The following is a 15351-nucleotide window of genomic DNA, read 5'->3' on the forward strand; positions in this document are numbered from 1 at the left end:
GATATGAAGGAAGACACTGTTTTTACTGATTGGAATGTCAGTAGCCAAAGGATATGGCTAAGTAATTAGCAAAATAAAAGGAAATCAATCTTAAAATCACCACCTTAGAATATGGCAAAAAGAGATTCAAGAACTTCCAAACAGGAATTGGACAAAGAAACAGATGCAAAGCAAAGGAGAAAGAGCAGTGGAGTGAGTCTAATTGAAGACTGTCACAGCACTGATGGGTGAAGTTGGTGAGCACCAACTGAAGGAAACACAGCAAAGCACCTCTACTATCTGCTACTGGGGATTGCAGGATGGTAACTGAGAGGGGTTAGTTAACCTGTTAATGCTCCTTCCCAATCTGGATGTGCTCTAACTCCCCTTGGACCCAGGATCTGGAGCCGTGATCCTCCTGGTCTTCAGCTCAAAGAAGGTTTCCTTTCATTCTGATTATCTCAACTGCCAAGAACTGATCAGAGACACTCACTTCATGTCCTCAGATTCTGCCCCATAACAGCTCTCACATCGGTCTGGGTCCAGCTTTGTTGAATTGAATACCTCCTCCTGTTTTCCCAACTCTGAAACAAATAGAAACAACACAAGGAATTCTCAGAAAGCGAGAAGAAGGGGAAAGCAAAACACAAAACACGGGTCTGGAGAGAGAAACAACACATAGAAAACGGACCCAGATCCAGAGAGAAGAGACAGAGGAACAGCACATGAAGTACATACTGAGAGAGAGAAATAACATATGGAACTGGGGCCAGAGAGCGAGAAACAGCAATATGGAATGTAGAGAGAGAGAGTAAGTACACACATTCAAAGACAGAAACTGAACTTACACAAAGTTTGGTTAGGCCAACAAATGCTACATCCTACTCTGGTCACAGCACTTTAGGAAGAATGGGAAGATCGTCAAAAGTACTTGGAAGATTTACCAGAATGATTCCAGGGAAGTAGAATTTTAATGATAGGATTCATTGGAGAAGTGGGGACTGTTCTCCATGGAGCAAAGAATATTAAGGAGAGATTTAACTGACTAGATAGGCAAAGAAAAATGAGTTCCATTGGTTGATTGTACAAGAACCAGGAAATACAGATTTAAAGTTTTGGTCTAGAGATGCTGGGAAGGGAATGGGAGAAACAGCACTTTTACACAACAACGGGTAATAATCTGGAATTCACTGCATGGAACCCAAGATCTTTGATGGTTTCAAAAGTAAAATGAATATGCACTTGAGAGAAATTAACTTGCAGAGGTTATGGGAAGGAGCCTGACTGGATTGTTTTATGGGGAGTCAGCATCAATCCAATAGGGCCAAATGATTCTACAAGAAATAGCACATGGAACAGACCCAAACAGAATCAGAAATAGAAGCAGCAACTGGCCAGTGGCTTAATCTGCTATTCAATAAAATCTTCCATCTGAATTATTCTATTTGATCGTGTCCACCTATCGCCTGCTTCCTTTCTATCCAATATCAGTCTGTGACTTGAATATACTAAAGTAGTACACGAGACATGGACCAAGTAGGAGAAACACTCGGAGAAGACAACAGAATGATACAGAGATGTGCCACTGGTCAACAAAGCAAAATGACCCACCCAGATTAACCACTGACAGCCATCACGGAAAATTAATCAGAAATCTATGGATTAGAACCAGAACTCTACCAAAATTTGAAAAAGGTGGAGACTGACCCTGGATTCCAGTGGCTCAGTGAGTAATTGCCAAATTATCCTTAGGTAGACTCTAGTTTTGATTCATGCTCATACATAGTTCAGTTAATTGGCCAGAGTCAGGGCAATAGTGGATCAAGCAATCTCCCAGAGGTAACAGTGGCTGAAGGACCTGAAGTGAAGGGAATTTATATTTGCCAGGAATTGGTGTTGGAGAGACTGTCAGGACTGAAGGCTGATAAGTCCCTGGGGCCTGATGGTCTACATCCCAGGGTACTGAAGGAGGTGGCTCTAGAAATCACGGATGCGTTGGTGATTATTTTCCAGAGTTCGATAGATTCAGGATCAGTTCCTGCAGATTGGAGGGTGGCTAATGTTGTACCAATTTTCAAGAAAGGAACGAGAGAGAAAGCAGGAAATTATAGACCAGTTAGTCTGACCTCAGTGGTGGAAAAGATGCTGGAGTCAATTATAAAGGATGAAATTACGTCACATCTGGATAGTAGGAACATGATAGGTCAGAGTCAGCATGGATTTATGAAGGGGAAATCGTGCTTGACTAATCTTCTGGAATATTTTGAGGATGTAACTCTGAAGATGGACAAGTGAGATCCAGTGGATGTAGTGTACCTTGACCTTCAGAAAGCCTTTGATAAAGTCCCACATAGGAGATAGTGAGCAAAATTAGGGTGCATGGTATTGGGGTAAAGTACTGACTTGGATTGAAAATTTGTTGGCTGACAGGAAACAAAGAGTAGTGATAAATGGCTCCCTTTAGGAATGGCAGGAAGTGACCAGTGGGGTACCGCAGGGATCAGTGCTGGGACCACAGCTTTTTACAATATATATTAATGATATAGAAGATGGTATTAATAGTAACATTAGCAAATTTGCTGATGATGCAAAGCTGGGTGGCAGGGTGAAATGTGAGGAGGATGTTAGGAGATTACAGGGCGACCTGGACAGGTTAGGTGAGTGGTCAGATGCATGGCAGATGCAGTTTAATGTGGATAAATGTATGGTTATCTACTTTGATGGCAAGAACAGGAAGGCAGATTACTACCTAAATGGAATCAAGTTAGGTAAAGGGGCAGTACAAAGAGATCTGGGTGTTCTTGTGCACCAGTCAATGAAGGCAAACATGCAGGTACAGCTGGTAGGGAAGAAAGCTAATAGCATGCTGGCCTTCGTAACAAGAGGGATTGAATATAGAAGCAAAGAGGTGCTTCTGCAGCTGTACAGGGCCCTGGTGAGACCACACCTGGAATATATGTGTGCAGTTCTGGTCTCCAAATTTGAGGAAAGACATTCTGGTTATTGAGAGAGTGCAGCGTAGGTTCACGAGGTCAATTCCTGGAATGGAAGGACTATCTTATGTTGAAAGATTGGAGCGACTGGGCTTGTATACCCTTGAGTTTAGAAGACTGAGAGAGGATCTGATTGAGACGCATAAGATTAGTAATGGATTGGACACTCTGGAGGCAGGAAACATGTTTCCACTGATGGGTGAGTCCCGAACCAGAGAACACAGCTTAAAAATAAGGGGTAGGCCATTTAGGACAGAGATGAGGAGAAATTTCTTCACCCAGAGTGTGGTGGGTGTGTGGAATGCTCTGCCCCAGAGGGCAGTGGAGGCCCAGTCTCTGGATTCGTTTAAGAAAAAGTTGGATAGAGCTCTCAAGGATATTGGAATCAAGGGTTATGGAGATAAGGCAGGAACAGGATACTGATTAAGGATGATCAGCCATGATCATTATGAATGGTGGTGCAGGCTCGAAGGGCAGAATGGCCTACTCCTGCACCTATTGTCTATTATCTATAATTATAAATTGGACCCAGCCCCAAAATAGTCAATACCTCTATGGAGTGTGTATCAGCACAAACTGAAGAAAGTACTGGGCTCAAATGCTATCCTTAAACTTCAATGAATAGCTGATGGATTATATACAGGCTTCACAAATGCAGAGAAATCATTTGGAGGAAAATCAAAGTTTGGTTTCTCTTAAGGAACATTGATGTGAAGTCAGTGCATCACTGACTCCCATGGAAGCACCTTGGACCGTGGGAAATGGATAGAAAAACCTGCAGTTTTGTTCTCAAAGTACAACCTATTTTAGAACGCTGTCCAGTGACATCAACATTTACACAAATCCTTAACAGAGATTAACGTTCGATCTCTATGTTCCATTCTGTCCCCGTGAACAGTTACATTGTAATTCCAGTTTAAAAAGCTGTGTGTACAGGAGTTGGTCATCTCTGCTCCCTGTCAGTCTTTGCTTACCGTGCTTCTCCACCTCTGGACTGACGGCATTGCCCACCAGGTCCAGTCTCTTTTTGAACAGATTGTGCTCTACATCAAGCTGCTGCTCCCCAGCCACATCCATTGCATCGATACTGAGATCTGTCAGTGAACATGGAGCTTTATCATTAACATTGAAACATACACACAAAAGCACAAGCATCATTAAGGGATCTTTCTTTCATTTTGACTTTTTTTATGCGTCTCAAGGTTGGAATCTGTCTTTGGTCGCGGGTTGGGGGGTGGGGAATAGATGACAGATTACTTCTGGAGTTAGCTGTGACTCAATACAGCCTGCTGCCATCACACATTAGAAAGCAAACTCAGAACAACAGCTGAATTCAGTGTTTCCAGAAAGATCCCAAAGGAACACAAAAGCAGATCTACCAGCAGCCAGAGAAAGAGAGGAGAGGGAGGGATAGTGACAAAAGCTTGCAGGCATGCCAGGGATTTAGGAAGGAACCCAAAGCTGATGAAAGCACAGGAACCCACATTAAGGATTTTAGAGTGACATTGTGCTCAGCAGTTCGCACTGCTGCATCACAGAGCAGGGATCCAGGTTCAACCCCACCCTCAGGCAACGACGTGGAGTTTGCATCTTTGCACTGTCTGCCTGTTTTTTGTCCAGGTGCTTGTTTTCCTCCCACAGTCCAAAGATGTGCAAATTAGGTGGGCTGGCCATGTTAAATTGTCCCATCGTGTCCAGGGATGTGCAGATTAGGTGGGTGGGCCTTGTGAAATGCAGGGTTTCAGGAACAGGACAAGAGCAGTAGATTGGGTCTGGATGGAATGCTATTTAGAGGGTAGGTCATAGAGATGTAAAGCACGGAAACAGACCCTTCAGTCCAACCCATCCATGCCGACCAGATATCCCAACCCAATCTAGTCCCACCTGCCAGCACCCGGCCCATATCCCTCCAAACCCTTCCTATTCATATACCCATCCAGATGCCTTTTAAATGTTGCAATTGTACCAGCCTCCACCACATCCTCTGGCAGCTCATTCCATACACGTGCCACCCTCTGTGTGAAAAAGCTGCCCCTTAGGTCTCTTTTATATCTTTCCCCTCTCACCCTAAACCTCTGCCCTCTAGTTCTGGACTCCCCGACCCCAGGAAAAAGACTTTGCCTATTTACCATTTCCATGCCCCTCATGATTTTGTAAACCTCTAAGATTATCCCTCAGCCTCTGAAGCTCCAGGGAAAACAGCCCCAGCCTGTTCAGCCTCTCCCCATAGCTCAAATCCTCCAACCCTGGCAACATCCTTGTAAATCTTTTCTGAACCCTATCAAGTTTCACAACATCTTTCTGATAGGAAGGAGACCAGGATTCAACACAATATTCCAACAGTGGCCTAACCAATGTCCTGTACAGCTGCAACATGACCTCCCAACTCCTGTACTCAATACTCTGACCAATAAAGAATGTGGACTTGATGTGACAAATGACCTGCTTCCACACTGTAGGGAATCTATAATTCAAAAAGGATGGGACTAATTTTCACAAGGGAAAGCTGTGAAATCAAAAAGTTTACAGTGGAGACAGCAGGGGGAATTGGGATTGAATGACAGTGAGAGAGAAGACAAGGAAAAGAAAGCATATTTGAGAAGTTGCATTAGTACTCACAAGCACAGGGCATGTGTGGGAAAATAGTGTCAATATTGATTTTTAGCTTTTCACCTCGTGACGTATCGACATAGAGCTCTGGATGAACCTGGAGAGGGAAGGAAAATGTCAGCATCATCATGAGAGAGAGAGAGAAAAAAATCAGAAAAAGGAAATTATACATCACCTTTTAACAAGATTACCTGCGTTTGATTTCTGTACAGTGAAAGGTGAAAAAAAAATTGACCACAATGGTAAGTGTATTCAAAAACCGAAAATACACTATTTGAAAACCAGTTGGTCCCAAGGTTTTAGGAGAAAGGATTCCTGGTATACTGACAACACCTTGAGCTCTTAGCTTATTAAACAGCCAAATGTGTGGCATCTTATTGAGTACCTTCTGAAATCCCAAATGTATTACATGTACAGTTTGCCCTTTATCCATTCTGCTCGCTACTGCCTTAAAGGGGGCTAGTAAATGTGCCAGGCATGATTCCCCTTCACAATGCCATGCTTTTATTTTTATTTATTTCTTCATTCTTTTGCCTTAATATTCTATGCTTTGGTTTATTTTTCTGTGTTTTAAGTTGGCATCAGAGAGTTACTATCCAACACTTTTCAATGTTTTTTTGTAACTGTATATGTGGCAATAAATTACATGTGGAGCGTGTTTGAACGTTTCATGTGTTTCTAAATGCTGTCCTATTACATCTTTTATAACTGTGTCTAAGACTTTCTCAATAACAGATGTGAAGCTAACTGGCCAATAGCTACCTATGTTTTGTCTCCTTCCCTTTTTAAGTAAAGGTGCTCGTTTGATAGTTTTCCACTCCTTCAGGATGTTTCCAGAATCGAAGGATTCCTGGAAGATTGTGCATCCACTGTCTCTGCAGCTACCACCTTCTTTTACTATCCAAGGGTGTGTCCCATCAGGTCCAGGAGAAGCATTGATCTTAGCTCTATTAGTTTCCCGAGCACTTTCTTCCTCGTGACTGTTATTGTATTTATTTCCTCTTCTCATTTTGCCCCTTGAATGTTTAGGGATAGTTAGGAGACAATTTTGGGATGCTGGGGTGGGAGAGTCCACAACTAGAGGGGTGTGGCTTTATGGTGAGAGGAAAAAGAGTTAATATGAACCTAAGGGCCAACCTTCTCCACACAGAGGGTGGTACGGGTATGGAATGAGCTACCAGAGGAAGTGATGGAGGCTGGTACAATTACAACATTTAAACATCTGGATGGGTATGCGAATAGGAAAGGTTTAGAGGAATATGGGCCAAGGGCTGGCAAATGGGACTAGATTTATATAGGATATTTGGCTGGCATGGACAGTGGAACTGAAGGGTCTGTTTCTGTACTATACATCTCAATGACTATGTTATTAATGTCCTCTCCTGTGAAGATTGATGGAAAGTATTTATTCAACTCCTCTGTCATTTCCCAGCCTCTTTCTACAAGTGACCAATGCTCACTTTAGATTCACTCTTCCTTTCTGTATATTTAAAGAACCTTTTAGTGTCTATCTTGAGATTACTTGCAATTTTACCCACTACGTGGAATGACTGTTATAGTGCTACTTCCTTTCCCAAAACATAAATAATTTCTAGTAAACAAGAATAAAATGACAAAGGCAAACAGGCCAAAATATTCCATAATGAGAGGTCAAAGAGTGTATATGTCAGACAGTTCGATCATCAGTGCAGAGTTTATGAAAATATTGTTTTGTTCCCAAATGGAATGAGACCGAACCTTCAGGTGAGGGAGGAAAAAGGTCAGTGGTTATCCTGCTGTCACGAGCAGTTGTCCCATGTCCATTGGCTGGGATACAAACGGCTGATTGTCACAGTGTAAGCTAAGGAGATTATGAAACTGGAGAGTTCAGAAGAGATTTACTAGGATGTTGCCAGGAATGGATGGTTTGAGTTACAGGGAGAGGTAGTCTGGGACTATTTTCACTGAAGCATAGGAGGTGACAGTATACAGGTTTGTAAATCATGAGAAGTATGGATAAGGTATATAGCAGGTGTCTTTTCCATAGGATGGGGAGTTCAAGACTAGGGGGGCATTGATTTTAAAATCAGAGGAGAAAGATCTACAAAAGGATGTTGGGCATTTTTTTTTAAAACACTGTGGTTCGTGTGTAAAATGTCGTCGTGGGTAAGGGTACAGTTACAATGTTTAAAAGACATTCAGAAAAGTACATGAATAAAATGTTTGGAGGGCTACGGGCCTGGAGCAGGCAGCTGGGACTAGTTTAGTTTAGGATTATGGTTGGCATGGACTGGTTGAAGCGAAGGGTCTGTCTCTGTGCTGTAAGACTCTATGGCTCTTCAGACTTCATAGACAACATAAAGTTTTGCTCTGTAGGTGGAGGATTGTGACAGCTCCAGGTTTTGAGTAAAAAATTCCATTGTAGAAGAGATATTTGAAATTTCCAAAATACAAACTGGACATCAAGAAGGTTTGTTCCTTAAAAGAACAGTCCACTTATTGGGACTTTTCAGTGATAAATAAGGTTATCAATGAAATTAGCAACCAATTTACATGCTAGTCTTTAAAAAAACCACCACTAAACACATTACCCAAGAAGGGCCCTGACACGATAAATCAATTACTTTCATGAGTTGTGTAGCTGGCGGTAGACATGTGCAACATTCCTTACTTTGTTCAGAATTGTTTGGTAGCAATTCTTGTGTCTTAGTCAGAAGGTTACATGCTCAAGACCAAAGGACTTCTGTGATACAATTCTGATGGAGTGTTACTTTCATAGGTGCTGTCTCTTGAATGAGATGTTCAACCAAGGCTCCGTTCAGGGGGGTATAAAATCCCACGAGGTTCTTCAGAGCAAGGGAATGCCTTTCCTATGATGTCCTCGATGATATTTCTTCCTTCTCCTTGTTAGGCAGGTCCTCGAGTTTGAGGATGATTTGCTTTCACATCACAATTAGTTCTCAGGTGACTAAAGAGTCAAATGCATGACCTACAGTGTCTGTCCTAGGTAGGGCAGATGATCATTGAGGGGATGGGAGGGTGGAATGCCTGAGTTGCTATGTAGCCCTTTTTCTAAAGACAGTTTTCTGTTCAATTTGCCATTAACAATGAAATTCAAGGTTTTCCAATGTTGTCCCCCTACTTTCAGCAACCTTGGGCCAGTGTTTCCTCGCTATCAATGGGATGCTACACTTTCTCAAGGAAAAGGAATACAAGATATAGGGGCCTTGTGGCACAATGGCAGTGTCCTTACCCCTGGATTGGGAAGCCCATGTTCAAGTCCAACTGCTCAAAGACTGGAGAATAGCAAATGTTGTTCCCTTGTTAAAGAAGGGGAGTAGACACAACCCTGATAATTAGAGACCTGTAAGCCTTACTTACAAAGTGTTGGAAAAGGTTATAAGAGATAGGATTTATAATTATCAAGGAAGGAATGAATTGCTTAGGGATAGTCAACACGGTTTTGAGAAGGATAGGTTGTACCTCACAAACTTTATTGAGTTCTTTGAGAAGGTGACCAAACAGGTGGATGAGGTTAAAGTGGTTGATGTGGTGTATATGGATTTCAGTAAGGGATTTGATAAGGTTCCCCACAGTAGGCTATTGTACAAAATACAGAGGTATGGGATTGAGGGTGATTTAGCAGTTTGGATCAGAAATTGGCTAGCTGAAAGAAGACAGAAGGTGGTGGTTGATAGGAAATATTCATCCTGGAGTTCAGTTACTAGTGGAGTATCACAAGGATCTGTTCTGGGTCCACTGTTGTTTGTCATTTTTATAAATGATCCGGATGAGAGCATAGAAGGATGGCTTAGTAAACTTGCGAACGACACTAAGGTCAGTAGAGTTGTGGATAGTGATGAAGGATATTGTAGGTTTCAGAGAGACGTAGATAAGCTGCAGAGCTGGGCTGTGACGTGGCAAATGGGAGTTTAATGTGGAAAAGTGTGAGGTGATTCAGTTTGGAAGGAGTAACAGGAATACAGAGTACTGGGCTAATGGCAAGATTCTTGGAAGTATAAATGTGCAAAGAGATTTCGGTGTCCAGGTACATATATCCCTGAAAGTTGTCACCCAGGTTGAAAGGGTTGTAAAGAAGGTATACGGTGTATTCACTTTAATTGGTAGAGGGATTGAGTTTCAGAGTAAAAAGTGAGGTCTGCAGATGCTGGAGATCAGAGCTGAAAATGTGTTGCTGGTTAAAGCACAGCAGGTCAGGCAGCATCCAAGGAACAGGAAATTCAACGTTTCGGGCCAGGGCCCTTCATCAGGAATGAAGTTTCAGAGCCATGAGGTCATGCTGCAGCTGTACAAAACTCTGGTGCGGTCGCACTTGGTGTATTGCGTACAGTTCTGGTCATCGCATTATAGGAAGGATGTGGAAGCTTTGGAAAAGGTTCAGAGGAGATTTACTTGTATGTTGCCTTGTATGAAGGGAAGGTCTTATGAGGAAAGGCTGAGGGACTTGAGGCTGTTTTCGTTAGAGAGAAGAAGGTTGATAGGTGACCTAGTTGAGACATACAAGATAATCGGAGGGTTAGATAGGGTGGACAGGGAGAGCTTTTTTCCTCGGATGGCGATGGCGAGCACGAAGGGACATAGCTTTGAATTGAGGGGTAATAGATATAGGACAGATGTTAGAGGTAGCTTCTTTACTCAGGGAGTAGTCGGGGCATGGAACACACTGCCTGCAACAGTAGTAGCCTCACCAACTTTAAGGGCATTTAAATGGTTATTGAATAGACATATGAACAAGAATGGAATACTGTAGGTTAGAAGAGCTTCAGACTGTTGTGCTGACCTATGGAACCATCGAGGGCTAAAGGGCCTGCACTGCATTATAATGCTCTATGCTCCAGAGGTCTGTAATAACACATCTGAACAGGTTGATTAGAAAATAGATTACTTCTTCATAAAAATTAAAAATTAAGACAACCTATCTCCCCCCTCACTCTTGTTGCCTTTGCATGTAAATATTGAATTGGCTACATGGGTAGTTTTTTAGTTTGGGTGTTTATGAGTTGGAAAAAATAGCAAAAAAGGTCGCAGTGATTTTGGTTGTGGGAAGGTCCCTCAGTTATGTGTAACAGCACTTCAGGGTAGAAAAAAACAAGATATGAAGTAAATGTTGACACACTCATGGCACTCCAAAAGCACAAACTATAAGCATGATATTCCAACTACACGTGAAAAAGGAACGAAGGCATAACCCTGGCCCACTTCTTATCCTTACTCTACTCAACTTGGTTTTTGTGCATAGCAGACTTCAGCAACTGACTTAGCATACTTTTGTTACTTTTCAAAATTTCCACGTTTATCTGAATTTTCCATCCCCTTGCATCTAAAAACTATTACTACTGCTTCGTAGTCAATTTTATAAATAACAATACTCTGGATATAAGAAAGTAATGTATTCCAATATCTCTCAGCTAAAATCCCAACCTTTAGTGTGGAGGTACATCGCTTCACTGATTTTGCTTTGTTTTAGATGAGACTAGCAGATTGTATACTCGGTTGCCTTCATCTTTCAGGTGTATGTCCCGGGCTGTCTGATATGTCAAACTTTAAATTATGACAAAAATCAATTAACTTCTTTGAAAATCAAATCAAGGGTGGGCAGGAGAATGCAAGTCCCTATTTAACACTGCTTCAGTTTATGTGGTACAGTGGCAGTGTCAACACACTGGATTTGTAGTAATGGTACTGAAGTACAGTATAAAGTTAAAAGCCATTTAGAAAATACAGTATAAGGAGGAGTTGGTCTTGCAAAAAGCATATGAGCTGATAAAATAATGGCTTTATTTTGTACAGATCCTAAGATAGTCATTTAGCCTAACTTGGTTCACTTGTCCAAAAACAATCTACAATCCTATCAAGACAGATGAATCTTTTTGGAACGAATATTACCCTGCTGCTCATTACTCATACGATACATAATTTTCTGATAACTTTATATGTCACAATTTGAATTTGTGCCTTGCCTTTCCATTTTAATTTAATTTGGAGTAGTGGTCTAGATCCTACTCTTCTGCAATATTTATTATTATATGTTTATACAAGACTTTTGAAATATCCAATTTCTTCTCATTGTTACCAATAATTCAGTCCTGTGACATTTAGGTTCAATCCTGTGCCTCTTCCCTGTACTTACATCTTCAGTTTTAATCAGCTGTTCTAAGCAGAATACAAGGGCATCTAATTGGCATGGTCCTGTCCTAACAATGATAATTGGGATTTGTGACATTATCGGGTCCTGTTACAAATTACGCAGGGAAGCCGTTGTGGTTTTCCTGCCACTTAAAGACAATGGGAAAGCAATGCATCACCTATTACCTAAATCTTCGCTGCTGCTATTGACCAGTTGTCAGTTCCTGGTCGTTTCAGGGGGCAGTTAGCTGGTAGCATGAACAAAAGCATGGAAGCTAATTGGGATTCGAAAAAGATGGTGCTGGAAAAGCACAGCAGTTCAGGCAGCATCCGAGGAGCAGGACAGTTGACTTTTCGGTCATAAGCCCTTCATCAGGAATGCCAGTCCTGATGAGGGGCTTATGCCCGAAACGTCAACACTCCTGCTCCTTGGATGCTGTCTGACCTGCTGAGCTTTTCCAGCACCACCCTTTTTGACTCTGACTCTCCAACATCTGCAGTCCTCATTTTCTCCATGGAAGTTAATTGTTGAGTTTTGACCCTGCCAATACCAAATGGGCACTGGAGTTTCACGTTGACCTTGTTGACCTGCCTTCCCAACTTCCACACTCACTGCAGTTTATAACAGCTGTAATCAGAATTGTTAGGTAAGCAGGAGGCTGGAGGAACGCAGCAAGCAGCAGCAGGTGGAGAAGTCAACGTTTCAAGTACAATCCTTCTCTAATCATACTTTGAGCATTAACATATCAGCTGAGTAGATGCAGAGTTTGGGAGAAAATTGAAAGTCTTAAGCATTCTTGTTATTTATATAAATGATCTGGATGTGAACATAAGAGGCATGGTTAGTAAATTTGCAGAGGACACTAAAATCGGAGGTGTAGTGGGCAACAAAGAAGGTTACCTCAGATTACAATGGGATCTTGATCAGATGGGCAATGGACCAAGAAGTGGCAGATGGAATTTAATTTAGATAAATGCAAAACGCTGCATTTTGGAAAGGCAAATCAAAGCAGGACTTCTACAATTAATGGCAAGGTCCTCAGGAAGGTTGGCAAAATGAGAGACCTTGGAGTGCAGGTTCATAGTTTTTTGAAAGTGGAGTCACAGGTAGATAGGATAGTGAAGGAGGCATTTGGTATGCTTGCCTTTATTGGTCAGTGCACTGAGTATAGGAGTCGAGAGGTCATGTTTCAGTTGTACAGGATATTGGTTAGGCCACTTTTGGAATACTGCATTCACTTCTGGTCTCCCTGCTATAGGAATGATATTGTCAAACTTAGAAGAGTTCAAAAAAGATTTAGAAGGATGTTGCCTGGTTGAGCTAAACGGAGAGGCTGAATAGGCTGGGGCTATTTTCCCTGGAGCATTACCAGGTGAGGGATAACCTTAGAGAAAGTTTTAAAAACATGAGGGGCATAGACAGGGTGAAGAGGCAAGGTCTTTTCCCCCAGGGTAGAAAAGTCGAAAACTAGAGGGCATAGGTTTAAGGTGAGAGAGGAAAGATTTAAAAGATAGCTAAGGAGCAACTTTTTCACAGAGGGTGGTGCGTGTATAGAATGAGCTACCAGAGGAAATGGTGGGGACTGGTACAATTACAACATTTCAAAGGCATCATTATACATACGAATAGGAGGGTTTAGAGGGACATGGGCCAAATGTTGGCAAATGGGACTAGATTAATTTAGGATATCTTTTTTGCAAGGTTTGTGAAGGTTTTAGGATATCTGGTTTGCATGGACGAGTTGGACTGATGTCCATGCTGAACATCTCTATGACTCTACCAGCCCCTAGAAATAGGGGATATCGACCAGTCATCAGCTGCTTCCTTCAGGTGAAAATGAGGCAGGAGAAAGGGAGACAACTCAAGAAGTCCTTCACATGAAGACTAGAATGCTGCCTCCACCACTTCAATCTGTCACAGGTTGTTTACTTTTCAGTCTAATTAACCGACATATCATATCTAAACTACTTTTCTTCAAACTATCCGAAAGCTCCTGATGAATGATCGACTGTCCACATTAAGTGACTGTGGTCGAGAATCTTTAAAATCCAACAAGTCATTGCTGTCTCTTCTGAAAACCATTGGTATAATCACATTCAAGTACCACAAGGATTGACCTTACACCTCTAATAGGGTGTGAAATATGGAGGATTAAAAGCCAAATGTTTCTCGAACTTGCAAAAACAGTAATCAAAGGGGCCACTATCTCAGCATCTCCCAAGCCTGGGAGCAGATTCACCAGGTACTGGATACCATTCCATGCGAAGCTCCACAATTAACAGAATGACCCAGGTTCAAATCGAACTTCCATGGAAAATATCCAAATCATATTTTTATCATTAATAAATTTCTGAAAATAACACTACTCAGGAATCCAGTAACTAAAGGTGATAATATCAGACAGAGGCAGGTAGCTGATTTGGGGAAGATGTTCACAGGAGACACTCACCTCCTTTGTGAGGTAATACTGGAGCTCAGAGAAAAACAGAAGCAACATGATAAGACTGCTGACCAATGTCACTGTGGAGCAGGAAAGGCAAACGGTCAAGAGGCTGCAGCCAGGGACACTCCAATGACCACCACCATCAGAACTCTGACAGATCAATTCCCATCCACAGTCTCCCTCCCCCTATGTCCCATTCCCCCCCACTGTCCAACCCCACCTCCCCTCTGCCCCATTCTATCTTTGCTCCTGTCTCTCCCCCTCCCCAGCTTTTCTCTCTCTTCCCTCCACCCCAGCCGCCTCCCCACCACCAGTTCCCCGGCCTGAATCTACCCCCCGCTCCCCGGCAGCTGGGGTCTCTCTCTGTTCCCCCCCCCCCCCCCCCCCCAGCACCCCTTCCCCACCCCACCCCACCCCCGGGGCAGGGGTCTCTTCCCACTCCCAAGGCTGGGGTCTCTCTCTCTCTCTCTCTCTCTCTCATCCCCCGGGGGATGGGGTCTCTCTCTCCCTTTTTCACCCTTCTCCCCACCCCCCCCCTCCAACGCCACCGTGGGCCTGGGACTCTCTGTCTCTCTCCCTCCCCCTTTCCCCGGGGTCTCCCTCCTTACCCCGGGCTCCCCCCTCCCCCTTGGCTCCCCCCTGGCTCCCCCCCTTCCCCTTGGCTCCCCCCCTTACCCCGGGCTCCTCCCTCCCCCCTTCCCCCTTACCCCGGGCTCCGGGCTCCGGGCTCCGGGCTCCGGGCTCCGGGCTCCCCCCTCACCCCGGGCTCCTCCCTCCCCCCTTCCCCCTTACCCCTTACCCCGGGCTCCGGGCTCCGGGCTCCGGGCTCCGGGCTCCCCCCTTACCCCGGGCTCCCCGCTCACCCCGGGGTCTCCCTCCCCCTTACCCAGGGCCCCTCCGCAGGTTTTCACCCGGAAGTCCTCCAGGGTTTTGGGATAAGCATCGAACCGCCGCAGCCTCCGGAGCGCCTCCATCCTGGACCCGGAAACGGAACCTGCACTTCCGGGGGAACCGGCACCGCCTCCCATTGGCTGCCACACCGCGACAGGGTTCCCGTGGGGAGGAGGCAGGGGCCGGCAACAGCGGGTCAGAGGTCAACAGCCGTTTGTCATCAATGTCAGCGCTGAGGGAGTGCCGCACTGTCGGAGGGTCGGCGCTGAGGGAGTGCCGCACTGTCGGAGCTGAGGGAGCGCCGCACT

At 43.9% G+C, this 15351-nt stretch overlaps 1 protein-coding gene across 2 annotated transcripts in view; it reads right to left on the minus strand.

Annotated features, from left to right (window-relative positions):
• ergic3 (ERGIC and golgi 3) overlaps nucleotides 1-15139 on the minus strand; it is a 53500-nt gene extending 38361 nt beyond the window's left edge. The window contains exons 1-5 of one of the 2 annotated variants that reach the window (XM_060836199.1): nucleotides 15039-15139; nucleotides 14159-14229; nucleotides 5592-5679; nucleotides 3947-4066; nucleotides 473-563 (exon numbers count right to left, since the gene is read on the minus strand). In XM_060836199.1, the coding sequence (XP_060692182.1) occupies nucleotides 473-563; nucleotides 3947-4066; nucleotides 5592-5679; nucleotides 14159-14229; nucleotides 15039-15126 (458 nt within the window). In that variant the 5' untranslated portion in view covers nucleotides 15127-15139. The remainder of the gene's footprint in view (nucleotides 1-472; nucleotides 564-3946; nucleotides 4067-5591; nucleotides 5680-14158; nucleotides 14230-15038) is intronic. The other variant, XM_060836200.1, reaches the window with a different exon arrangement.
• Nucleotides 15140-15351: the final 212 nt, after the last annotated feature.

Source organism: Hemiscyllium ocellatum, chromosome 15 (genome assembly GCF_020745735.1).
Source record: "Hemiscyllium ocellatum isolate sHemOce1 chromosome 15, sHemOce1.pat.X.cur, whole genome shotgun sequence".
NCBI classification, from domain to species: Eukaryota; Metazoa; Chordata; class Chondrichthyes; order Orectolobiformes; family Hemiscylliidae; genus Hemiscyllium; species Hemiscyllium ocellatum.